The sequence below is a fragment of the Akebia trifoliata genome, chromosome 5 (genome assembly GCF_017979445.1).
Source record: "Akebia trifoliata isolate Shusen 1 chromosome 5, ASM1797944v1, whole genome shotgun sequence".
NCBI lineage: Eukaryota > Viridiplantae > Streptophyta > Magnoliopsida > Ranunculales > Lardizabalaceae > Akebia > Akebia trifoliata.
Genome location: NC_141379.1, coordinates 2,739,243 through 2,765,117, shown reverse-complemented (window position 1 = coordinate 2,765,117; position 25,875 = coordinate 2,739,243). Strand labels below are relative to the sequence as shown.

Sequence of the window (25,875 nt, the reverse complement as noted above, 5' to 3'; positions counted from 1 at the left end):
AAACTTCATCCAAAAACTTAGATGAAAAAATATATATATTTTTAATTTGAGTCGAGTTTTTGAAAATGTGCAGCTACCGAACTTCCTCATGACTCCCAAACTTAAAATTAAAATTCGAAGGTGAAAAATCATTTTTTTTTCAAAGTTTATAGATTTTTGTCCTTCTACAACACTAAAGTGTCGTATTATGCTTTTGGATGCCACGAGGTGAGCCCAAGGATAATTATTTTGAGCTTGATCAGACTTAAAATTGAAATTCAAAGGTGAAAAATAAATTTTTTTCAAGGTTAATAGAAGGTAGTCCTCTACAACACTAAAGCATCGGATCATGTGTTTTCTCCCATTTGGCTGAAGTAATTTTTTTCTTCCTGTAAAGTTCCTCAAAACCATGTAACTTGCACTTGGTTAGTTTATAGTATAAAGAAAAAGAAAATTACTTTCAGACGAATGAGATAAACCAAGGGTCTTTTGGCTCTCTATGAACTAAAAAAACTTTCCAAGTAAAATTATTTTTCACCTTTGAATTTCAATTTTAAGTTTGATCGAGCTCAGAATAAAGTTTGGTAGCCGACCATTTTCAAAACCTTGGATGAAACTCGAAATGATTTTTTTTTTTTTTTTCATCTAAGTTTTGGATGAAGCTTAGAGGCCCGTGTTTAGGGCCCACTAGATTCGGGCCAAACCCTACCAATCTAACTATCGGGTCGGGCTTAGTCACAAAAAATATCTCTTTAGTGACAACAATATTCGTCATACCTTGAAATAATTATCATTATTTGTATTTTTTTTTCATTAATAAATTCTTTTAAACCTGAACTCTCTCTACTTACATGGGTTGTAGTAAGAAAACAGATGCAATCGAACCAAGAAAGCAAAATGAAAAATAAACACAAAATAAGATGCAATCACACAAAAAAACACATAGATTTTACATGGTTCTCTCAAGTTTAAGGCACGTCCATGGATCCCACCGATTCCACTATGACGAGAAACCTAACAATTACAAATTACAATCTTTCATCAAAAACAAAAAATATAAATACCCTAAGAAACTTAATTAAGGTTATACATAATATTAGTAAAATACAAAAATACCTTTGAGAAAATTTATTAACAACGAGTTCGACTAATATAAACACATGACTTGATTTATAATACCTCCTTATTGGCCAGTACTATCGGGCTCCACAAATCACAAATGGTTGAGCATGGGCTCTTCTTTTGTTTCCTTTAGAATACCCAACATAAATTGGGCTTGAGTTCTATTGATGATACATGGGGAGTTGCATTGATTCATGGACCATGGTGGGATCTTATAATAATAATAATATTATTATTCTTATTATTATTCCACCTACTTCTCTTTATTGTCAGTTAATCACAAAACGTGAATTAGACTTGACACCATTCATTCCAACAATAGAGATAAAAGAAAAAAAGACAAGAGTCACAAGAGATGATTTAAATTTCAAACAAAGTTGGTATCATGATCACAAGAGCCAAATAGAAGAAATAGGTTCATTGAGTCAACATTGTATAAAAGGCACCCTCCCTCACCGTCTTCCTCCCAACCACCACCACATCATAACAAACTTGCTTGCAATCCACGACTTTAGGGACAATCTTGAACTGTCTCTCTCTCTCTTTCTCTGTGTGTGTACATCAAAACGTTTGTTACACCAATAGTTGACTTGATCATTATCTAGTCTTATTAACCATTCGATTTTTAAATTTTTTTTTTATGATCATGGAGATAGTTGACGCTTTTAATAGAGTCAAATTTATGATCGAGAAAATTGTCCTAATTCATGAGACTCCGTCAAATAATGGGGCCTGCCACCGACATGATAATATATATGTCATGCATTATATGTCAAATGGTTTGTATTATGGTCTGTTTTGGAGGCTACAACTAGCCAATTAATTGGTCCCACCATACAGTGGTCAGCATCTTATTAATCACGTTGCTTTAGGGTTATATTATTATGATACCTCTCAATAGGAGAAGATTTTTAAAATATTGATTTTGTCCTTATTTTTCAATTATTGGACTTTTTCCAGGAGATATTGGACCCACTTACCTCCATAGAGGATCTCCCTCTATTTCTCTCTGATTTGAACCCATTACCACCGCTTTTGCCAACCAATGTGCGTGTGTATGTACGTGTGTGTCATGGCGTAGGCCATGTTGTGAATCAGTGAAAAATCGTTACGAGTATGATATAAGATATACATGTCTCAAGTAACTTATGTAGTACTACCTTCCATGTACTGATTATAAATGCACTTTTCACCTCGCAAGAAGGTGTGTTTTGTAGTGTAAATGTCTTGTATTATATGTTGCACTACACAGAGCTACAAAGGTTTTTGTTTTGGAGAGTTTTATATGTTTTGGTAACTCTTAGTTATATAAATGAAGATCTCTTAAAACTTATGAGAAAATAGTAATTATTTTTGTTCCATTCCGTGATCGTATGCACACGGCCGAACCACATAAATCTTTGTGCTTTGTATGATTGTATTATCTTTGTTATTTTATTTTTTTATATGTTTTTTGTAAAGATGGTATTATTCTAAAGTTCTAGTTTTATTAAAATTGGGTACAAAAACTTTGTTAGAGCTAAATGCTTTAGAATGGTCAAATGAGATTGTCTCACCAAATATGCATCGATTACTAAAGTAATTTGAAATTATCATGATCACTCATTTTATGAATTATTAGAAATATTAAGCAATGGTAGAAAAACAATCGATAGAGATCAAATTTATTTACTTTCATTTAGATTTTCAAAATTATAATCGTAAAGTATATGTCCCTAAATAACAACAACAAATCTTTATCTCAAACACATTTTATTACTCCATTTCACTTTGTTCTAGGCCACGTCTCTCTCTCCTTAAACGTAGGTATCCCCACACACCCTTTGGGATAGGATTAGTCCCTATATTGTAATACATTGTGATCTCAATTTTCTATTATTAGAAGTGAGGTCATATATATTTACATTGTCTTCATCCACGCTCTTTTAATTTCTTCCTCAATTTTTTTAGGATTTTCAACTTAAATATGTTTTTTAAATGGAATTGGACTTCATTAAACATGTTCAAGTCATCTTAGCCAACTTGGTGTGTACCTAATCCATTGTAAACAATCATTTTTTTTTCCTAATACATCGGCTAATAGAAGGAAAAAAAAGACTTTCTCACTAAAAGTCACCCTGATCTTGATGTAAATCCATCTTCTATATAATTTTTATTTTTCAAACTTATTGACATTATTGATATCCGAAATCTTAGCCTAATTGTTATTTTATATATTTTTATTATCATATTGTCAACCGATCGATAACACCAAAATTTTTGAACAATTGGCTCCCCACCCTTCACTTATGACATTTTCCTTGGACAAATTCTTATGGGTTATATAACAATATCTCTTCCACGGTTACATAAAAGAAAAATATACATGTGAAGAGCCAAGCAAATAAAATATTAATATAAGAAAAATAATTTTATAGAGTTTGTTGAGGGGACATTTATACGTGAAGATGCTTCCTCGCACCTACTTAGAGAGCCTAATCTTTCTCAATCTCATTTATGGATATAAAAGTAGGGGTTACATTTGATAATGAAAGCAAATCAATGGTAAGAAAATCTTCAATGTTTGACTTGAATATCAAAAAGTTGGTGTTTCAGCTTTTAAAACTATCATTAATCTGGCATATTTATGATTCAGTTGAATTATATATCATACGATGAGAGTGGTTGACTAATCCTAAGAAATATTAATTATAAACAAATTTCTCTATAAAGCAATCTCTTAGGTCTTAAGAACCTTGTAAGCATTGTTTCCATGTTCGATTTCACTTTCTCATTGTGAAAATATCGAAATAGCAAAGAGACAGATTACACATAAGGATTTATGTGGTTTGGTAGTATGCCTACGTCCATAGAATAGAGCAAGAATATTTATTATTTTCTCATACATTTTACACTCTCAGATATTTCTATTTATAAATTCGGGACTTATTAAAACATGTGTATCTTCTCCAAGGAAGAAAACCCAAAAAACAGGAAATCCTCTAGAAAATATTACACTATTACCCCTTTCATATCTCTTAAAAAATTTGGGTCAAGTGTGTTGCCCCTACACACCCGCAACTTTACGTAAGACAAAAAAAAAAAAAAAATACAAGACATTTACACCACCTATTACCCTAGAATGAGTTATGTTATATGTATCAATTCAAAAGCTTAAAAAAAGAGTGTTTGTATCTGGACGTCATTACAGCAATAGGTTTAGCGATAGGTTTCTCATTGGAGACCTCCATTGGTCTCGTTGGGATTCACAGTACTCCAATCGTCGTTACTCGATGGTTTTGTGACGTATATGTTCGCACAATTAGCCTTTGCAGCCAATTGTCGTACAACACTCGTAGGATCTTCGTCCTCGAACTTGTCTCCCCGAATTCAAGATCAATAGTATTATGCGAGTAAAAATCCACGTCTCAGTCGATTATTTGAAAGCTATCTACCACAAGGATTGATGTAATTGAGACTGATTTGCTGAGCTAAGCATCAGACTTGTACAGGGTTTTGTTTCATGGTTTGACTGATCTGAAACATACCAAAATACTTTTGATTTCTACTTGAATTTCAAAGTACATATATCTAGCAACCCCTAATTTGGGTATATATACATAATACCTTCCTACGGTGCGATTCCCTACCAATTAGATTCAAGACATATATCAGAACATAGATATACAATTTCACGCAAGAGTTCATTAATTCATCATCTACACCTTATCATAATTATTTGCATCTACAACATTTATCACATTTTACCATTTTATTCTAGGTTGAGTTATATCTGCAGTCAAGATATATTTTTGTCATATATTTTTTTCCTTAATTATCATCTCTCTATCTTTCGATTGGAGTTATGATTTGATAAGTCCAACTAATCAATTGTATACTTAAAAATGATAAAAGAGATCAAATGATCAGTCAAATCTTTTGGATTACTAACAGACGAAACTGATGGACAACTTCTAGATTCATGTCTCTAGGGCATTGATCACAATCATCCAATCTATTTTATTATCATACTAAATTTGGACCATCGATCTCCCTGTTGTGATTTATGCATGGTGGATACTTACATCCATACCATCAAGAGTTAGGATTCACCATCTCATCACTTATCAAATTGATTAAAGTGAAGTTATAGACTAGTTAAGAATCAAGGGTGAGGAGACTATCAAACACTGAAGTAGATGTTAGAGTGAAGCACTAGATACCACCGCCCCTATTAATTAAAAGTTTTGTCAAGTCTAAATAAAGGAGGAGAGAAAGGTGGAGCTTGTCCAATAGAGTGGGTTGCCCCCATGTTGAAGATGAGGTTCCATGTGCACCCACAATGGTTTTTGGCTCGCACAGTATTTAATATTGGAGTAAAGTGTCAATGATGTACTCCCAGGAGTTGGTTTGCAATCCTGATTCTCCCATCCTTTCTGCAATCCATGTGATAGATTTTGGGTCCACTCACTTGTGAACGTTAATTTGTACACCATGGCATTTTTTTTTTTAATCTCATAATATTTTTGTAATAAGATAAACCATGCTTTATGAAATTAAATGTTGGACTGTCGATAAACATCTAACTTGATAAAGTTTTTTTTTTTTTTGGTGGTGTGGGGACGATGATCACTAACCCTTGCTTCTGGTGAGAAAAATGTTAACAGAATCATGATTTTTTGACTTAAGTATTTTCACTTGGTCTGACGTGGCAAAGATATAGAACCATTGATTGATTTTTTTATGGATGTTTTGGGATACATAAGAAACCAATCAACGGTTCTGTGTGCTTACCACGTCAGATCGAGTGAAAATATTCAAGTAAAAAAAAATCATTAACCATGGTAATAAATTGAAGATAGCAAGAAGAGGATTTTTTATTTATTTTTTGAAATCAATGTATCTTGGCCCTTTTATGTTAGTGTGATTATCATTGTTTGGTTGGTAAAGTCTTTGGATGACAACACCATAAACTTGGGTTCAAATCTCGTTAGTATCAATATCGAGTAATTGAACTCATAAAAAATAGGCTTACCAATATAAAAACAAACATAGCATGCTTACACCCTTACTGACACGTTGGCACAAATTAATGACACCTCAACCCTTTGACATTCAAGGGTTAGATTAGCTTTGAAAAACCACTAAATTTCTATTAATTTTATTTTTAGTGTTATTTAAATGTTGTGCTCTTTGTCATGGCACTTTAATCACCCTTCATAACAAGAGTGGTGAGATGAATAAATGTATATAAAAAAAAAAAAAAGTTAACAAATGTAAAATTAAAACTAAACTCATTTGAAAAATTATGTTAGAAATTTATGTTGACAATGAAATAGGAGAATCCTATGAGACGATTTGATCAAGTTGAACACAAACTGATTATTTGTGAGAAATGTTGAAGTTGAATATTTTAGAAGAATTTTTTTTTATAAAAGAAGTTAAAAATAAATAATAAGGGAATGTATGGTTCTAGACAGAATACAAGAAAAGAATTGGATTCCTTTAGCTAACTTTGAATGAGTTTTTGATAATCATGATGATTACTTGCATTCTACTAAATGATTGGCCAAACATTTCACGAGTGGTCGTGGGTTATAAAAATCCACGTGGCACGCAAGTGTCATTGGAAATCTGGTTCTGAGCAGCCCTCGGATGTACACGATCTACACTAGTTGAAATATATCTTCTCCTGTGTCGTATCCTGGAAGTGTCGGCTCTCTCTCTCTCTCTCTCTTATTTCTTTCTCATTGTTTGACAAAGACTCGATTCCTTCCATAGCTTTATTGTTCCCAGATCGAGAGATCAAAATAAATTCGACCCACTACTCGATATTCAAAGCTTCAAACTGGGTTGTTGATTTTTTTGAATATATTTTTCTTAAGTTTTTGTTCTTCCATTGTGGATTGTTTGGTGCTCTGTTCCCAATGAAAATGAAAATTTCTCTACTTTATTTCTATTTCTGAAATAGAGAGAACTAGAGAGCGCTTGTTGGGGTTCGGATAAATAAGGGTTTTTGTTTGTTTTTTGCCTCCTGAAGAAGGGCATCATCTGTGGTTAATAATCTGTGTTGGGAAGAGAAGTAGAGCAGAGCATGTCTTTTATGGCTCTCTGTTTCATGTCAGCCTATCCATGTAAAATTAGCTCTGCTTCAGGTCTCTTTTTACTATAATGGGTGATGGGTACATGGTTTTGTTGCTAAATATATGAAAGATACTTCTTTTTTTAGAAAAAAAAAATGGAGTCAAGTAATGGGTTCTACTCAGTCAACGAGTTCCGTTTGGATGCCAAGTGGTTGATCGATCCAAAGCATCTCTTTGTTGGGCCAAGAATTGGTGAGGGAGCTCATGCCAAAGTATATGAGGGGAAGTAAGTCAGTTGGAAGTCTAATTTTCTGATTAGGGTTTGATCTTTGCGCTTTGTTCTGTAACTGAAAATTTTATATTTTGAGAAAATCTGTTCATATTTGCTCATATTCTGAAAACCCAAGATTTCTTTTGTGGAGATTATGTATTACTATCCTCTGATGAAATTTGGGTTAATTATGTTGGGTACATTTCAGCACAATGTTGTTTTTTTTGTGTGTGTGTGTGTGTGTGTGGAAACTGTCTCACTGATGTGTTATGTGATTCAGATATAAAAACCAGAATGTTGCAATTAAAATTGTTCATAGAGGAGAGACCCCAGAGGAGATAACAAAGAGAGAAGGGCGTTTCGCTAGAGAGGTTGCAATGTTGTCTAGAGTTCAACACAAAAACTTAGTAAAGGTGTTCTGTAGATCCTTCATTGCTGGAAAATTTATACCGTTACATATGATATTTGTTTTGAGTCTTAACAATTGTTTTTTTGTATCGAACAGTTTATTGGGGCTTGTAACGAGCCTGTCATGGTGATAGTAACTGAACTTTTATTGGGTGGTACATTGCGTAAATACTTGGTGAACTTACGGCCAAGGTGCTTGGACACTCGTGTGGCGGTTGGTTTTGCAGTTGATATTGCTCGGGCAATGGATTGCTTGCATTCACATGGGATTATCCACCGTGATCTAAAGCCCGGTAGTTTTCTCGTCTTTTTTTCCCCTTTCATTTTCATGATTGTTAAGTATCGTAAAGTGAGTTCTTTGCTTGGAAGATTTTGTTTGTTTTGTGGGTTACTTCTCAAATTCAATCTGTTGTTAGATCAGAAATAAAACTGAAATATCTACAGATTAAGAAATAGGTTTCATATTCATTAGATTATACAAGGTGGCATGTGCAAACACACGTCTGTGAAGGGCTTATTTATAATTAAGTTATAAATTAAAGGGTGCTTTTGAAGATCACATGGTAAAAAGGATATTTTTGTAATTTTGAAAAGTATCCAACTTGATTTTAGGGACGTGGGATTACAATTTTCTTCGTTTTTTACCGAAATAACCCTGATTATATTAAGTTTAAATGTTAAGGTGGGGGCATTTTTAGGAATCCAAATTTTGGTGTCGAACCACTTCTAATCCATTTCTTTCATTTTATTAGTAAATATTAGTTTGTTGGCATGTTCTAAGCAACACAAAAAGGTTAAGCTTATACTAATTGTAATTTTTTTCCTTCATCTCAGAATGTGGATATTCTAAGTTTGCTCAACCATGCTCACCAATTAATTTTATAGTTTCATTAAATATGATGATACTTAAAATTCTAATATCATTTTCACAAAGTACGGAAGTACTTAACTAACTTTTTGAAAATAGGTAGAAGATTACAATGCCTGGACATCATTCACACTTATCCATCTTTTGTCCTCGCCTTGCCTTGAAGTTTTTTCACATTTTTCCCTAACTTGCAATTTATGAACTTTATCATCAGTTGAAACTTAGACATGTAGTCTAATTTACTTCACTTAGTTGTTGGACTTGCAGCCAGATTGTAAATGTTATATCTCTACACTAGCTTTCATCACTGCCATTGACTGGAAGACCATGAAAAAGCTGTTTTTTTCTTATTTGCTAAAAGTCTGCTTATGTTGTCTTTGAGGATATGTATTGATATAATTATATGATTATACGAGTGCTGGTATTGGCTTGGTTATGTTAGTATTTATGTTATATAGGTGTAGGTCTAGGTGACAGACTTGCCCAACCAGCGAATTTAAGGATACATGGATACATCTATTTATTAGTATTTTGTAATAGTATGATACTGTAATGGTTTTGCACTTGTAAAAGTGTAGGCATTTCCTTAACATGAATATCATACATAATACATATATATATATATATGTTAAATTTTATTAAGAAAAGTAAGGTTGGGTGAGGTGACCAACCAAGAGAAACAAAGTACAAGGGCTTGGACCATAGCTCAGCTGGTTTGACACTTTGCAAAGCAACTTTGAGGTCGTGGGTTCAAGTCCAGTTTACCCATAAAAAAATGTGAAACAAAGGATTATTCAGACTGTAAAGAACATACCCTTTCATACGATAATATTGTACTTTCATGTTGACATGGATACACAGATGGATTTGAAGGACCCAGATATGGTAGTTTACCGATGGTGAAAATATAAACCTGATGATATCTTTTTGGTCTCTCTCTCTCTCTCTCGACATTTTCACCTGTTTTGAAGCTCCATGTAAATAGGGCTTAAAATGGTATGGATTTTATCCAAAATTTGAGTGATCCGAATTTAGCGGGTTTGGTTTCATCAAGTATGTCTAAATTAAAATATGGTTCGGATATGGGTTGATGTCCCTTGACCCGAGTCGGATACGAGTTCATCCCTATATCCGCCAAGATTTGATTGATATATTACTTTGCAAGTTGTATTATTATATTTTTTTAGTCATCTTTCATCAATCAACGATGGTTGAGTGTGGTGGTCAAGGCCTCTCTTCAAAATGGAGAGGTCTTGAGTTCAAGTCACATTTTAGCAATTTTATTTGAAATAATCTTAAATTATTTGACATTATGCAACCCGAAACAATTAATTCTGTCGGATTGAATCCAGATATGGTTTTAATTAAAGTAAAATGGTTCGGATATGGTCATAACTAGAATGATCGGAGTAGGATTCTGATTCAGATAAAAAAATCGGATATGGATATGGATATTGGCACACTCATATCCAGTCTGTATCCGACCCTTTTTAAGCCCTACATGTAAATGTAGTGATAACCAGAGCAGCAAACCTCCTTTTATCCTAATAGATTAACACCCTGCACCCGCGAGAAATGTTTTGAATTTCATCTTAATGGTTATGTACCTTTTGTAGCTCAATAGCGTGGGCTCAAAACTAAATAATGAAGATAAGACCTTAGAGGCGAAAGAAGCAATCCATAGAAAGATTTGGCGCCGCTCACTAAATTCTGTGGTTAATGAGATTTGTGAATCGGTGGTTCCTGTTTGGAGAAGAATCAACGGAATAGCTAATAGCATAAAAACAGATCCAAGTTCAGTATATAGGAAAAACTGATATGCTGCCTTGATCTTTCTTTGTCTCGAACCCCATACCCCCCCCCCCCCCCCCCCTTCTTCTTGTTTTGGTTGACATTTCCAACCTTAAACTTACATGTAGTTGGGCTGCTCACAAAACTATAATCTTGAATAGGGTGCCTTACAGTTCTAAATTGGATCACTTTGGGGAGAAGTACAGAATCAGAGCTTAGATCCAATTTGGAGGATTCTTGCATTAGATTGATCCATGATCTCATGTTCTATGCTAGAGTTGAGACAAACAAGCTTGTTTCATTTGGCTAAAAGTTTAGAGGGGGTTGTTCTCTTGGATCTCTGTTGCGATTATCAGTTCACTTTAGCATGATTGAGTCTTCGAAGGGATGTATAAATATAAAATTTTGGATATTCTTATGTTCTTCATCAGTAAAAAATGATAGTTCGCACAATTGAGTCTTTACTCCCACAGTTTTCTTGGTTTAAGGACAATATGGGTAGCCAGGCTTATGACTTAAAGAGAGAAGTACATGCAATCATATTGGGGGGGATTGGAATTTTATAGTCAAATCTGATTGGGGGAATGTAGAATTTTTTTTTTTTTTTTTTGATAGGTGTTGATATTGAAAATGTGATTTGATTCAAGGCTTTCAATGTTTTGTGTGAGAAAATGATTTGGGATTATTGATTTGAATATATGATGGTTCTCCTTTGATGTTGTTTCCTTTTTACTTCCTTGAATGTTAATAGATACTCATCACAATATCCTGCAAACTCTATTCACCTAAGGCTCTCAAAAATGAATCCATTTGGACATTCCTTGCATCATGGAAATTTATTTGCACCATTACTTATGGTAAAAAAAAAAAAATTAGAGAGATTCTATTGCCACACCAACTTTTGCTAATGCCACCCCAATTCATATGTAAATCACCAAAGAAGTAGCACACATCTTGGGATGGCATTAGTAAAAGTTGGGGTGGCATTAGAAGCTCTCAAAATTTATATATCTTAACAGATTAATTTTTTGGTGACGAACTGTCAGAGTGTTAAGTATGGTTCATTGCACATGCGCATGGACATGCACACACACACAGACACACACTTCTGTAAAGTAACATGACTTTGCCAGTTAAACGGAAAAAGTATTCACTGGATTTTTTTTTTCCAGAAAACTTGATCTTGACTGCAGACCACAAGACAGTCAAACTAGCAGACTTTGGATTAGCAAGAGAAGAGTCATTAACTGAGATGATGACTGCTGAAACAGGGACATACCGTTGGATGGCTCCAGAGGTACTTACACTGAAACAGTCCAGGCTTTTTGTCAATTACTAGAAACATAAATCTAGAGAGCTGCTATTCGCCCCCAACTTTTACTTATTACACCCCAATTAAAAATAAATAAAATAATTTAATAATTGAGAATAAGTAAAAGTTGAGGTGCCATTGGTATCTCTCTCATTTTTTCTGCTAGATTTCTATTTTTTGGGGTTGGGATTTACATGAACCTAATCATAATTGTAAATAACTACTGAAATTGTTTGAATGAGTGTTATTAATGTTTTTGTAACGTTGAGATTAGAAGTTGAGCCAAACTTTTGTAACGTTTGAAGAGTGTGTTTTAATCTTTAATTTGGGGGTGATAAATGATTTAAGTAATTGGGGTGTAGTAAGTAAAAGTTGGGGTGCCAATAGCAGCTCTCTAAATCTATCATCTTGTTTGGTGGCAGTTGTACAGCACGGTTACATTGAGACATGGAGAGAAGAAGCATTACAATCATAAGGTGGATGCGTACAGCTTTGCGATCGTGCTATGGGAACTCTTACACAACCGGTTGCCATTCGAAGGCATGTCAAACCTGCAGGCAGCCTATGCAGCTGCATTTAAGGTAATAATCTATTTCTGATGATCTTGAGAGGTCCCATCAAGATCTATAGGCATAATGACACGATGGTTGGATGTTTCTAAGAATCTGATAAATTGGAGTGTGAGCTAATTCAATTGTCATTTTTTGGGCTACCACACTGCATATACATCAACTGTATTATGCATTGTTTTTAAATCAGAATGAATCGTGGGTTTTTTTAATGTTATTTTCAGAGTGTAGTTAAGGGCTTAAGCTGCAAAAGCCTCTTGGTGTCTGAGGCGCCAGACACAAGGTGAAGTGCACGCTTGAGTGAAGCAAGGCATAATGCAATTATAAAATAATTATAAAAAATCAAAGAATTAAATAATGAAATATGGGTTATAGATATTTTATAATTATAACCTATATAAATAGGATTTTTACGAACAAATTTAAAGAATTTAACAATGAGCTCCCAAATTTGAAATTTAAATCCAACGGTGAAAAAAATGCCTTTTTAAATTTTTTAGTTCATAAAATTATATTCTCTACATCACTGTGGCACCTACATCACTGTGGCACCCTATGCCATGTTTTTGGGTGCCTAAGTGGTTGTTCATTCATGTGACACATCTCTCCCTCTGGGGAGCTAAGGGTGTAAAAACATGCAAAATATGGTGTAGAGTTCACATCTCTCCCTCTGGGGAGTTGTTCAAGGGACATATGTAAAAACAATCATTTTTCAAAAATATGGGTTAGAAGTTTCGGTTTGATCAGAGTGATCATCCTCACAAAAAATCAGTCCAATCTGAGACTTCTAAATCCATCAAAAGTGGTTTACAAATTATTGATAAATGATTGTGTTTACATATGTTTTTACTATATATATATTCATGATAGTGATAGTATGATTAATGCTATTAAGTTGTAACTATCAATTAAAAACTACATTTATTTTATTCAATTTTTAATGAGGTGTGGGAGGTGGGTTTCAATCCTCCACCCTGGGTGCATCCAATCTGGACTCTTTATGATATATGGTGTCTACTCCTTTCCCATCTCAACTTCATTGTTTCTACATAACATCAAATTATGGAGAACTTTTGTTGACTGTAAGCTGATGATTCAAGTTTGTTCTTCTTTGCTATTCAGAATGTGAGGCCTAGCGCAGAAAATCTCCCCGAAGATTTGTCTTTAATTCTAACTTCTTGTTGGGAAGAAGATCCTAATGCCAGACCAAACTTCAGCCAAATAGCACAGATGCTCCTCCGTTACCTCTCTATGCTTTCACCACCAGAACCCATGATCCCATCCCGTGTGTTTACTTCGGAGAATGCAGTCTTACCTCCAGAGTCTCCTGGCACAAGTTCTTTAATGGCTGTACATGATGACTCAGGGGAAACCCCAAAGGGAATAATGGAAAATAAATCGAGGGGATTCTTCTTCTGCTTCAACCAATGCTACTGATGAATCGCAGATGAAAGTCTAGAGAGAATCATAAACTGCTTTAAGGGAAGCTCAATGAACTATCTGAAGGTACTGTTATACTTACATAGGTGTTAGAACCTAATTAGCCTTCTAAGAATTAATGTCTTCTTATCGAAGATGTGTAGGAAAAAAACTTGTAATCTGGAGTTGGGACTGTTGTGACACGTCAAAGTATGAAGGGAGCTTTCTCCATGTTTTATGGTTAAACATGGTTTAGTTGAGGACCTAACCAATTGTAATTTTTATCATCAAATGTGTCCCAAAATTTTCTGAATTGTCGATATGTTTGATGGATGAATGGGTTGGTGTCAAAATAGAATCTATGGATGGGTTGGCTGTAATCATATGGACTTGGCGACATAATGGTGCTATGAAGGAGAGCACGTATTGTTGGTAGCATTAGATCTAATATGATGTTGTTTTGCAGCTTAGTTGCATGGCCATGTCTGGCTCTGTGGGGGTAGCTCATTCTGCGCTGCGTGGACACGGGCCTCGTGACATTGAATTGTTGGCAGAAAGAAAGAAATCTAAATGCCATACTGCATATTAGCTTTAATTTATCCATCTACTAGGAAATAATGGAAGCCCAAATCCTAAATTTGAAGACTAATGTACACATCTTTCATGTCATGAAACAAAGTAAATCATTGGAGATGCAGCTTAAAAACTAAGGGATGTCATATGTAAATGAAAAAAACTTTCTTTACCAACTCAGCAAGAGTTTAAGCCTTACTAAGGGTCATTTTGCTCAAATGGATTATCACGTTGGCAATCCAACGCCACAGCCCTCTAGATATTAAAAAAAAAAAAAAAAAATAAAATTGGGGTTCATGCAATTTCCAGTTTTTCGTATATTTATCAAATAGGAATCCAAAATGCCACTTCTAAAGGTCATTTTTTATTATTTATTTTGATGAAACACCCAAATTACCCTTGAAAAACACCACTAAAAGTGATCTTTTTAGTATCCTTCCTGAACCAGCTTCTTCCTTCATTCCTCCTCATTTCCACGAATTACACATCACACTTCTTCCTCATTTCAAGGAAAGTTTTTTTAATTTTTTTTTGTTAGATGCCCACCATTTTCTTATGAATTTCGAGATACACCTATGAAAACAACCTCTATTTTTTATTTTCTTTTTAAATGCCAATCGTAGAGGTATTTTTTGAGGGATAATTTAATAAATGGGTCAAAATGCCACTTCTAGTGACGCTTTGGGTTCTTATTGGTAAATAGGAAAAAAAATTAACTTTTTTTTTTTTTTTTTTTGGAAATGCTGATGTAACATTAAATTGACATCATTTCAAACATTGCTGATGTGGATGTGTCTAGATGTTTTTCATCGAGATACAAGTGAGAATCATCTATGGTTCTGTGCACACTAATGTACCAAACGATGTCAGTTTGAATATTGCACACCTCATTTTTTTATTATAAATAATTTCTCTTAATAATAAAGTGACTAAAAACACTCAAATAAGCTCACTAAATAGTAACGTGGCAGTGTGCACGGAACTAATGTACCAAACGATGTCAATATGAATATTGCACAACTCATTTTTTATTATAAATAATTTCTCTTAATAATAAAGTGACTAAAAACACTCAAATAAGCTCACTAAATAGTAACGTGGCAGTCTGTACGGAACCATTAGGTATTCCGTCAATATGTATCTCGAGGAAAAAAATCTATGCGAATGTATGTATGTAAGGTTGAGTGTCCCGTGAAAGTAGAAACTAAAAAATTTACTGTTTCGTAGTCTCTCTCCCTTCGACTTGAGAGAGAGGAGCCAAACCATGTGGGCAGCAGCGAAGAACCTCCAAAGGCATTACTTGAATACCCTTTGTTTCTCTCTCCTCAAAGATAAGAAGTAAGTTTAAACCTTCATTCTCTGAAACCCTAACTTTATCATTATTTGGAACCTAATTTATGGTTTTCTTCGTATTACATCAGGACTTTTCTACAATTGGGTGATTCTTCTTCAAAATTTCTTGCAAACAATGTATTTGATTCAATGTTAGCTAGAAAAGATAACTTCTTGCATTCGAAATCTATGTTGGGTTGCTTTAATGGGACTCGATCGATGTCGACTGCTAGAGGGAGGACTATGAGGAGTAAAGTAGAGAAGTTAATGAGAAGAGATGTTGGGAAAACTCAGAAGGAGGTCCGAAGAGCGAGGAACTTGAGGAAAAAATTGATGACGGATGAGGAGAGGCTTATATGGAACCTCAGAAGAGTATGCTTGATTTTTTTTTTTTTAATTATTTAATTTCCTATTAACTTGTTGATTCTATAGGATAAATTCTATCTCAAAAAGTTTGAACTTTTTTACTTGTAAATTTTTTGGGTCAACTCAACTATAATGGGTGAGAAATTTCTCATGAATCTTGATTAAATTGAATGAAAAAACATGATTTTTTTTTTTAAATTTTTTTTTTTTTTTTCCTATTAACTTTGCTGATTCTAGGAATAATTCTGTTTCAAAAAGTTTGAACTTTTTTGCTTGTAAATTCTTTGGGTCAACTTAACTATAATGGTTGAAAAAATCTGAGTGCAACCATGAATCTTTGATTAAATTGAATGAAAAAACATGATTTTTTATTTTAATTCTTTTTTTATTTCCTATTAACTTGCTGATTCTAGGATTAATTCTGTCTCAAAAAGTTTGAACTTTTTTGCTTCTAAATTCTTTGGGTCAACTTAACTATAATGGTTGAAAAAATCTGAGTGCAACTATGAATCTTGGTTAAATTGAATGAAAAGCATGATTTTTTTTTTTTAAATTCTTTTTTTATTTCCTATTAACTTGCTGATTCAAGGATTAATTTTGTCTCAAAAAGTTTGAACTTTTTTGCTTGTAAATTCTTTGGGTCAACTTAACTATAATGGTTGAAAAAATCTGAGTTCAACTCTGAATCTTGATTAAATTGAATGAAAGAACATGATTGCTCCGCCGACCCCAAATTCTTTGATGATGATTTGAGGTTTCTATAACAGCATTAGTGAGACAAGTTACCTTTATTGAAGCATTTGTGGCTTTCAGTGGCATTAGCTGAGACCTGAGGGTCTGAATGGGAGTCTTAAATGAGGTTATAAATTGAAATAAAAAGTGGGAAGGCCATTTTTCATTGAGTCTTTGAGGAAAAGTTCATTTTGCCTTAAAAGCTTGCACCTTATGTGAAGAGTCATCGAAAAAGCTTTCAGCTTAAAGGATGCATATGCTTATGTCCTTGTTTAAAAAGCTTACGTCTCAAGTATTGTTACATGATAGCCCTTATAATTATAAAGTTGCTCCTGTTATAACATATATACATAAGGTACTTAATTTTAAATTTAAATGCATCCTTTGAGCCCCATTATTTACAAGTCCTAGTCAATTTGCAGCTCCATCAATCTCTTCCACTATTAATTGTTTCTTCCAAACATGTTTAAAGATAATAATGTGTATATAATTACAGGTACCTCATCCAATATGTCCATACCATCCAAATATGTTTTTTTCAGATAACATACTTCTAGTCTGATTGGCACTATAGCCTCCAATGAAGAAGGGTCATTGTTTGAAGGACCTAGGATCTTTCGTAAAATCCCTTAGTTATTGGACATTTTCTTAATGTGATTAAATAGGCTTCTAATAATATTCTGGATCATGGATACTTCCTTCCACATTATTGAAAATGTAAGTCTATAACCGTTACAAGACCTTTCATGATGTTATTCTCACAGTCAACTTGTGTCTGTCCCATTGATCTAAACTCTATTTTGAATGCATATGAATCTTCTTCTTCTTCTTTTATTTGTTGTATTTTTCGTTCTTTTTCTAGTGTTGTTTGGATTTGACATTTTTCTCTAATCATAACCAGTTTGTTGTTAATAGGTTTTAGATAATTAAATCAAACTTTCCTTTTATCAGTTAAACTAGTTTTATTTGTTAGGAAACAAGATAAACTAATTTCATTGTTTTTTTTTTCCCTCCTTTTTCTGTTCGTGAAAGCTATTGATGGCAATGTTAAAGCTATTGATGGTAATATATTAACTAATTTCATCTTATTGTCACTTTTTGCTCATGAAGGCAAAGAAGAAAGTGGCATTGCTCCTACAAAAACTCAAGAAGTACGAGCTACCAGAGCTACCACCTCCACGACACGACCCTGAGTTACTGACTCCTGAGCAGCTTCAGGCATATAAGAAGATTGGCTTTAGGAACAGAAATTATGTGCCTGTTGGTGTCCGTGGAGTATTTGGAGGTGTCGTTCAAAATATGCATCTCCACTGGAAGTTTCATGAGACAGTTCAAGTTTGTTGTGATAACTTTCCTAAAGAAAAAATTAAAGAGATGGCAACTATGCTTGCGAGATTAAGTGGTGGTATTGTGGTTAATATACATGATGTGAAAACAATTATCATGTTCCGTGGCAGAAACTATCGGCAACCAAAGAATTTGATACCTGTCAACACCCTTACCAAAAGGAAGGTAGATTCATACTTTTATGATCTCTATTTTTTTGCATTAGCATGTTGAATGTGTATACTTGGCAATATGCAACAAAACACTTCTGCTTTGGAGTTCCCCTCCTTATGTTAGTGAATCTTATATAATTATATTACCAAAAAGAGTGGGAGGAGGTCGAGATGACCTGCCTCGAAATAAGCAGAGTTAGTAAGATTATTATTACAGATGCAACGGCAGGACCCTTTAAGTTTTATTTTATCATTTAATATATTGAAATACATTTTTCTTTACATTTTTATACTTTAAAAAAATATTTTTAATTTTTAGTTAAGTCAATGTTTTCCTGACTTTGTCACCATGTTCCTCGGTGTGCCTGTTTCGGTATTCCTGCTGGCTTGTAGATGGTAGCATGATCTGTGACACTAGAACATTAGATTTCTATTGTAAGATGGGTTAGGTTCATTTGGGATTATAAATTTGCTACATGAGTTGCCCTTTCGAATCAAGTACAAACACGTTTTTATCAATATGCAGGCACTCTTCAAGGCCAGATTTGAGCAAGCCCTTGATTCTCAAAAACTAAACATAAAGAAGATAGAGCAGCAACTCCGGCGCAAGGGTGTGAACCCCGAGGACCCTGTTGCTATGGCTAGCATTCAACGAGTTGCTTCAACATTCTTTAGGGCAATTGACGAGAAGCAAGGGAGCCCTTACATCTTTCATGGAGACAAACGCTCTGTATCTGAGCCTGATAATAGGGAAGACCACGACCAATTTTCCGAAGAACACGAACAACAACAGCTTGATAAATTTATTGCTGACATTGAGGAGGCAGCAGAACAAGAATGGGAAGCAGAGGAAGCTGCAGAGAGAGAAGAGATGGGGAGGATGAGATATCGGAACAGAGAAGAAGATTTAGGCGGGAGGGCTAGAAGATCTCCAATGATAAGTGGTGGAGATTCCGATGATGAGATCAGAGGGACGAGAACTAGTAGGCATAGGACAAGTGATACACGTAAATGGGATAGTGAAGATGAAGGTCATGAGATTGCTGAGGCATCTGATGATCTTGACAGTGAAGTGGATGATTCTGATGAAGATTGTGATAAGTTAAAGGTATCGAGAACTGTGAACAGGAAACACAATTTTGTTAACAGAGCTGAGAACAAGGAAGCTTTTAAGAAAAACGGTGGGGGCAGATCACGAGGAAAGATCTCCGACATAGACTCGGGGTCTGAGGATATATTTAGTGATTCAGAAAATGTTTCATGGGAATCTGATGGTGAGGAAGAACAAGATTTGAGATCACCGGAAGGGAATGGTTATGAGTATCTGAGCAGTAGTGGGGAGGATGAGGAGTATGGCACGACGAGAGATCCAACAAATGGGGAGAATAATAAAAGGGCCAAGACACCAAAACAGGTTGATGAGACTTGGGATAGTGATTAGCTTAGTAAATTGCAGAGCAGAGAGTGTCCCTTTTAAATATATATCATCACAAAAGATAATTTAGAGAGAGAGAGAGAGAGAGAGAGAGAGCTGTTCTTTTAAAACAATTGAAAGAAGGTAAAAATAGAGCTTCCTGAGAAGATGGTAAGCTATTTTGTTATACATGAGTGGGTTTCTATGGGTAAGTTATTCAACGTTCTGGCGTTTTTTAAGAAGGAAATCAACTGTAATTGTCAGTAGAACTATCAATCATTTGATTTGACTAGATGAAGTATTTAAATATTTGATTATATTATCTAGGTAGTGTTGACAAATCATTTACCTCAGGACCGATCTGATGGGGAGGATGCAAGTATGAATGTAAGAGGGTCATGGGTGGAATTAGGGTATGATACGTATGGACGTGACACCTAGGAGTAGAGGTGGATAATATAACACTCAACACTCTCTCTCATTGGTAAGAGTGGAAAATTCTCTTGAGGAGACTTGTACCCGGGACTTATACAAGTCTAGTGCTCTAATATCATGTTGACAAATCATTATCCCAAAAAGATTGATCTCATGGGGAAGATGCAACACGCAACGAGTCATCCAAATTTTGTGTGGTTGTCATGGGAAATGCGAGGTGGGGGCTAATATGTTTTTTCTTAATAATAAGAATATTTTTTAAATAAAAAATTATTAGTGAGATAGATGGGTGATATAAGGCATTTTTGAAAAAAGAAAAAGGGGAAATTACTTAAAAGGACATGGTGGAGGGATTTTTTTATAAAATAGTCCCTTAAGTTTTGGATGGTCTCTTAATATTAGTGACCTTTTCTTTTCATGACAGTCCTTGGACCTCATCTTCCACATTTCTCAAGATTGAATGTCTTAACTGTTCGAACACATTGTTTTCATATTAAAAAAAATTTGAATTTTTGACATCTCAATCAAGCTTCGGAGATTCCATTCTGTCATAAATGATTTAAGAAAAAAGAAAAAATCATTTTCAAGGGTTCTTTCAAATATTTTGAAATGTATGTAAAAAAATTAGAATTTTTTCATTAATTTTCTTAGTTTTTGGATGAAAATTAATCAAGAATGGTTATTTGGAGGTGAAATTATGTAAACAAGTCATTATCTTAACTTTCTAACCAATCTTTCCACATATTTTAGTCGAAAAAACTCAAAAATTGAAAGGGAGGGGGGATTACCAATGTCAAATTAGACAATAAATAGAAAGTGGTGACTCGATAGTAAATATTGGTGAGTTTGATGGCAAAAATTGTAAACTCGACATTAAATAAAAAAATGTCAAGTTCGACAATAAATAAAAAGTGGTGAATTCGACAATAAATAAAAAAGTGGTGAGTTCGCCAATAATGATGGACCATTAAGAAATAAAAAGTTTGTTGACTGTCCTATCAAGCTAATGTGCAAAACTTAGGAACTATTAAAAAATAAATCCCTCCGCCATGGACCTTCAAGTAACTTTTCCAAAGAAAAATGATTGAAGTCCTGTTATGCCTACCAATGAACCCAAGCAATATTTCTTGCTCCTTTCTTTTTTTCTTTTTTAATAAAATGGACAAAAAAAAGTTATTAATGTGATCAATAAATGGTGAAGCCAAGAATTGGATTCAGGTATATGGTCTCCTCACCCAAAGACCTTACCAACTAAGCTTAGCTGGCACTTCCTAAGGATAGCAATTTGGAATCCATCCATTTCATCCTATGAAGGGGAGCAAAGAGAGTTGGGAGAGGTGGGGTCCCAGCACCATGTACAATAGCTAGCATCTTAGCCTTGAAAGTCCACCATACCACATGGCGCAACTATAACGCATTAGAAAGCGTATACATTATATATGGGAATAAAGCTCATACCAACCATTTGTCACTGAAAATACCCAAACTAACAATAATAATTAACGAGTGGTGTTCTCCCTCCTATTGTTTTAGATGTTTCAAATTACTACAATATATCAAGCTGGAATAAAGGCAGGTCAGAACCCCGTTATCGCCCATAACAGTAAGAAGATCAGAGTCAAACATCTACCTTGATACAAGAAATAAAAAGAAATTGAAGGGTTATATGCAGATATAATGGAGCCATTCTGGAGAACTACCATCACTACCACAAAACAGAAATTCTGAGAAAAAACAACAGTACTAATATAATAGCAGCCTCACCATCTAGAATGGTATGGATAAAGAATAAAATCAGCATTATCAAAGAAAGATCCAAAGCAATTTTTACAAATCCAGGAGTTAAAAGATAACAGCTAAACAAGTTGTAAGAATATATGAATAAATTAGTCTCAAAGAAAACAAAATTCCTGACATGGAAAAGCTCACGATGTCTATTTTTTTTTTTTCTCTCTTTCATTTGGTGGCTCATGCTATACCAACAAGATGCTATGCACAAGCTTTCCTCAGCGACTTAATCTATTCCTCCATCTCGGACAAAACAAATACCATAAAAGGCAATATACAGAGAGTCTCATCCTTAAGGTGCAACGGCTCATCCAATTTTCTTCGAACTCTTTCTAAAGAATGGTCTAAATTTAAATAGATATACAATCTACCCATATTTAGTACCAAACCAAAGTCATCAATCGTCCAATAGGACTCTTCTCAGTGCATCAAACAAACAGAACCTCCAACCATTACAAAGAAAGACTTGAAGACATGTCAGTGAGACACTTAGCCACTCTCTCTTTTGCAGTTGCCGGGCAAGAGAAATTTATACCTATCAGCATTATTCAAAAGATATGATGGAAGATGAACCGCCGAATACGAATGAGGAATGGGTCCCAACTTTCCAATTATTTCCTTGAATGTGTATTCCTCGGGAAGCATGTCAAATAGGTCAGCCCCTTTGCATATTACATCTTGAATCCTTTTGGGGTTCAAGTAATGTGAGAACCTGACTCGATCAACATGACTATAAGCTTTCATCTTAAATATAAACTCGCTGATACGGCGGAAACAAAAGCTGCAATGCCATCCCGCATCTGACAAGATGTCATCGGTCTGCCGATAATGTGCATACCTTGTCTTACCCGTTTTATATCTATGGACCGAAGCTCTCCAGCTCTTATTATCGACAAGAAACTCGAAAGAGTAGAGGTAGTTATTGAGCCGAAGATGTATGATTTGAGGGATTTCGTCACACCACCTTAGGAGATTAATTGTGTGGCCGCTTGGGATTTCATCAACATCAGACATTATCAACAAGTCATCATCGGATATACCTGCTATTTTTAGAAGCTGATCAAGTGCTACTCGTTGATATGCCTCCTCCACAAATGGGTTCTCCCCTTTTCTAAACCTTCCCCCAATTGATCCGTAAGTCAGTCGAGACTCAATAAATTTGAACTGATCACGATTGCTAGCAAAAACCAAAGGTTTCTGTAAACCGCTGAAAGTCGAATTTGATTCGAGGAGAACAAACTCTGAGATATAAGGGTATAACTCATTCCATCGGATTGTAAGGATGTCGAGTTCATTACTGAACAATACTGCATCAAAGACACGTCTTGGGGACTCACGGATTCCCCATCCATGAAGCTTGCAGAGATTCTCCATTGATACATTCTGATGGTAATAGTGTGGAATATCATGGAAGGGTTTGGGAGGAGATTCCCAAATCGGCCGTAGGAAGTATGAGATCTTCTGCCCGTGCAAATAAATACCAAGAACACATGTTGGTACAATTACAAAGAAAAGGATGTAGGCTTTCAAATCCAACCCTCGGAGAATGCAGCGAAGTCTCGACATGCTAAAAGCTGTTCTCGCCTCCTATAGATTAAAATCATAATTTTTCTAAGACACCCAAGATAATAAAAGGAAATCTAAATCAATCCATCTTATTAGTTTCAGTTTCTTCAACAAAAAAAAAATCTAGTTCTTCAAACCCTAACACAGAATTCTTACAAGCAGAGTACTTGTCAAAAAAAAAAAAAAATCTTACAAGCAGAGTGCCCATCCAAATATAAATGTCAAAATTGAAAGGGGAAAAAAAACACCTTTTTTTGCATGAAATAATGGTACCCATTTTGAAAGATCTACAACCCTAATGATTAAAATCCCTAAATCATAATTCTAAAACCTCCCTTTACATTGTATCTAATTTAGTCCCAAAGATACAATCTTTTCTGATCGAAACAACAATTGACATAAAAATATGGGGGAAACCCACACAAGGGAATTAAAACCCCTTCATCAACATTTCTTAGGGTTCAAAAGAGCATAGAAGATCATAATCCACAGAAATTAAAAACCAATTAATCCAAAAATATATACCCAGAAATTAAAAAAGCCAAATCATCGAATTAAAAAAAAAAGATTCATATATTTCATAAACATGAAAATATATATACATTTAAAAAAAAAAAAGGAAAAAATAGAAGATCATAATTACCTGCCCACAAACATCTTCGCAAATGGCATCAGTCTTCTTAGAACTATAATACCCTCCGTCAGGCATCATGAACATCCGATTATTAAACACAACAAAAAAAAAAACTTATTTTTTCGTCAATTTCTCTCCCTTCGACCGCAATATTAGACCTTTAAATCCAAATCAACCTTCGAATCTGCGAAATGGGTTCACGACCCACTTCACAATCTGTCCAAAAAAAACTTCAAAAAGGCAGCGATCTATGGCTTCTGGTCCTCTCTGTCTCTCTATCTAGACTCAAACAGCACTTCTAGCCCGTTTACTGGGCTTTCGCTCTTCCAGATATTCTTCCACAGCTATAATTCCTCATCTTAATAGAGAAACAAAAACAGACAGAGAGAGAGAGAGAGAGAGAGATTTAAAACCCTAAAAATTAGAATTTTAAATAAACTGAAATACTCTTAATAATATTTAAAAATAAACAAAAACACCTCTGTAACTTGTAATGCGTGGCAGTTTTATATTTATTTACAACGAAGGTTTTATCTTAAAATCATAATAAAATATTTTGTTTAGGTCTAGTTTTACCAATATAGCCTTCATTACGTGATTGCTATGGGTTTGTGGCTAAGGATATTTGAGTCATTTAATTTTATATATGGTTGGAGTTTCATCTCCCATTAATTGATTGACTCGGTCAAGTACACGTTGAGTCTTCAGTAGTCATCTTAGAGCACTTCCCAAGTAAAAATCTTCGCAATAATTTTAGGGGCACTTCCCCAATTAGAACCTTGTGTGATTGTGAGTGCTCCATTGATCTTCTAATGAAAATCTAGTCTTTGTCTTGGCTTGGATTTATATGGAGTAGTACACAAGAACAAATTGTATGATTTAAAAATCAATTTTAACCTAGTTTTGGTCTTGGGTTGGATTGATATAATTATGATTTAGAGAAGGTCAAGTCGGATGATTTGAGAATGACTCATGATTTTCAGACTCGTTTTTTTTTTTCACTTAGTCTGTACTCGTCTGACATGGCAAGTGCACAGAACCATAGATCATTTTCTTTGGGATATAGAAGAAAAAAGATCCATGGTTCTATGCCCTTGTTATGTCAACTGAGTTCGAAAATCATTGGCCTTTGAGAATTAGATTTATTTGCTTAATGTTTCCACCGTTGGATCTTACTTGTTGGATAAATTCCCAAATCCTCCCATAAGTGCTTGAAGGTCTTTTTGCCTCATGTTATTAGGTCAAACCCTCCAAATTTCGATGATTTTCCTATCAAATATATTATGATGATTAAGTTAGTAAATAATTTAACAAATTTTCAAGACAATATTGCAGAGAAAATAACATATTTTTTCCTTTGATTCTCTTTTTGTAGGTTGGGGTCTATTCAAAGACGTTTATATGCTCTATTAGAGTACTAATAACTATATAGAGCGATTGTTATATATATATTTATTCAAAAGAGTGCTGATTTTCTAACTCAACTCTAACATAATAACTTAAAAACTCACTAACGTGGCATGTGTAAGAGCAGTAGATTTTTCCCTCAGGAAACACAAGTGCACATTTTTGTGGGGATGTAGTTGTGTATCCAGAGAGAAAAAAATCTATGGTTATTTCACATGCCACGTCAGTGAGTTTTTGAGTAATTCTATTAGAGTTGAGTTAGAAAATCATTACGCTTATCCAAACCATTAGATTAAGTTATAATTTGACTATTAGGATAAGTTTCCTT

The 25,875-nt window shown here is 34.4% G+C and overlaps 3 protein-coding genes across 3 annotated transcripts; 2 read left to right on the top strand and 1 right to left on the bottom strand.

Moving 5' to 3' along the window:
* The first annotated feature begins 6,807 nt into the window (after positions 1 to 6,807).
* LOC147400981 (serine/threonine-protein kinase STY13-like) lies at positions 6,808 to 14,114 on the top strand. Its single transcript, XM_086442055.1, has 6 exons — positions 6,808 to 7,449; positions 7,715 to 7,847; positions 7,940 to 8,135; positions 11,674 to 11,798; positions 12,236 to 12,394; positions 13,505 to 14,114. The coding sequence occupies exons 1-6, from the start codon at positions 7,319 to 7,321 to the stop codon at positions 13,817 to 13,819; spliced, it is 1,059 nt and encodes a 352-aa protein (XP_086298181.1). The 5' UTR covers positions 6,808 to 7,318; the 3' UTR covers positions 13,820 to 14,114.
* Positions 14,115 to 15,579: 1,465 nt separating this feature from the next.
* On the top strand, positions 15,580 to 20,009 carry LOC147400980 (RNA-binding CRS1 / YhbY (CRM) domain protein). Its single transcript, XM_086442053.1, has 4 exons — positions 15,580 to 15,712; positions 15,796 to 16,078; positions 17,915 to 18,316; positions 18,830 to 20,009. The coding sequence occupies exons 1-4, from the start codon at positions 15,639 to 15,641 to the stop codon at positions 19,742 to 19,744; spliced, it is 1,674 nt and encodes a 557-aa protein (XP_086298179.1). The 5' UTR covers positions 15,580 to 15,638; the 3' UTR covers positions 19,745 to 20,009.
* A 1,921-nt stretch (positions 20,010 to 21,930) lies between these two features.
* Positions 21,931 to 24,578, bottom strand: LOC147400979 (uncharacterized). The gene is made up of 2 exons (XM_086442052.1): positions 24,150 to 24,578; positions 21,931 to 23,527 (listed from the first exon to the last, which is right to left on the bottom strand). Exons 1-2 carry the CDS (start codon positions 24,222 to 24,224, stop codon positions 22,430 to 22,432), a joined length of 1,173 nt encoding a protein of 390 aa, XP_086298178.1. The 5' UTR covers positions 24,225 to 24,578; the 3' UTR covers positions 21,931 to 22,429.
* Between the last annotated feature and the right edge of the window lie 1,297 nt (positions 24,579 to 25,875).

Excerpts from the sequence above, each read along its gene's own strand:
- LOC147400981 (XM_086442055.1), top strand. The coding sequence starts at position 7,319 with ATGGAGTCAAGTAATGGGTTCTACTCAGTCAACGAGTTCCGTTTGGAT. Across the intron at positions 8,136-11,673 it reads CCACCGTGATCTAAAGCCCG|AAAACTTGATCTTGACTGCA; the intron begins GTAGTTTTCTCG and ends TTTTTTTTCCAG. Across the intron at positions 12,395-13,504 it reads CCTATGCAGCTGCATTTAAG|AATGTGAGGCCTAGCGCAGA; the intron begins GTAATAATCTAT and ends TTTGCTATTCAG.
- LOC147400980 (XM_086442053.1), top strand. The coding sequence starts at position 15,639 with ATGTGGGCAGCAGCGAAGAACCTCCAAAGGCATTACTTGAATACCCTT. Across the intron at positions 15,713-15,795 it reads TCTCTCCTCAAAGATAAGAA|GACTTTTCTACAATTGGGTG; the intron begins GTAAGTTTAAAC and ends GTATTACATCAG. Across the intron at positions 16,079-17,914 it reads TTATATGGAACCTCAGAAGA|GCAAAGAAGAAAGTGGCATT; the intron begins GTATGCTTGATT and ends TTGCTCATGAAG.
- LOC147400979 (XM_086442052.1), bottom strand. The coding sequence starts at position 24,224 with ATGTTCATGATGCCTGACGGAGGGTATTATAGTTCTAAGAAGACTGAT. Across the intron at positions 23,528-24,149 it reads GCGAAGATGTTTGTGGGCAG|GAGGCGAGAACAGCTTTTAG; the intron begins GTAATTATGATC and ends TTTAATCTATAG.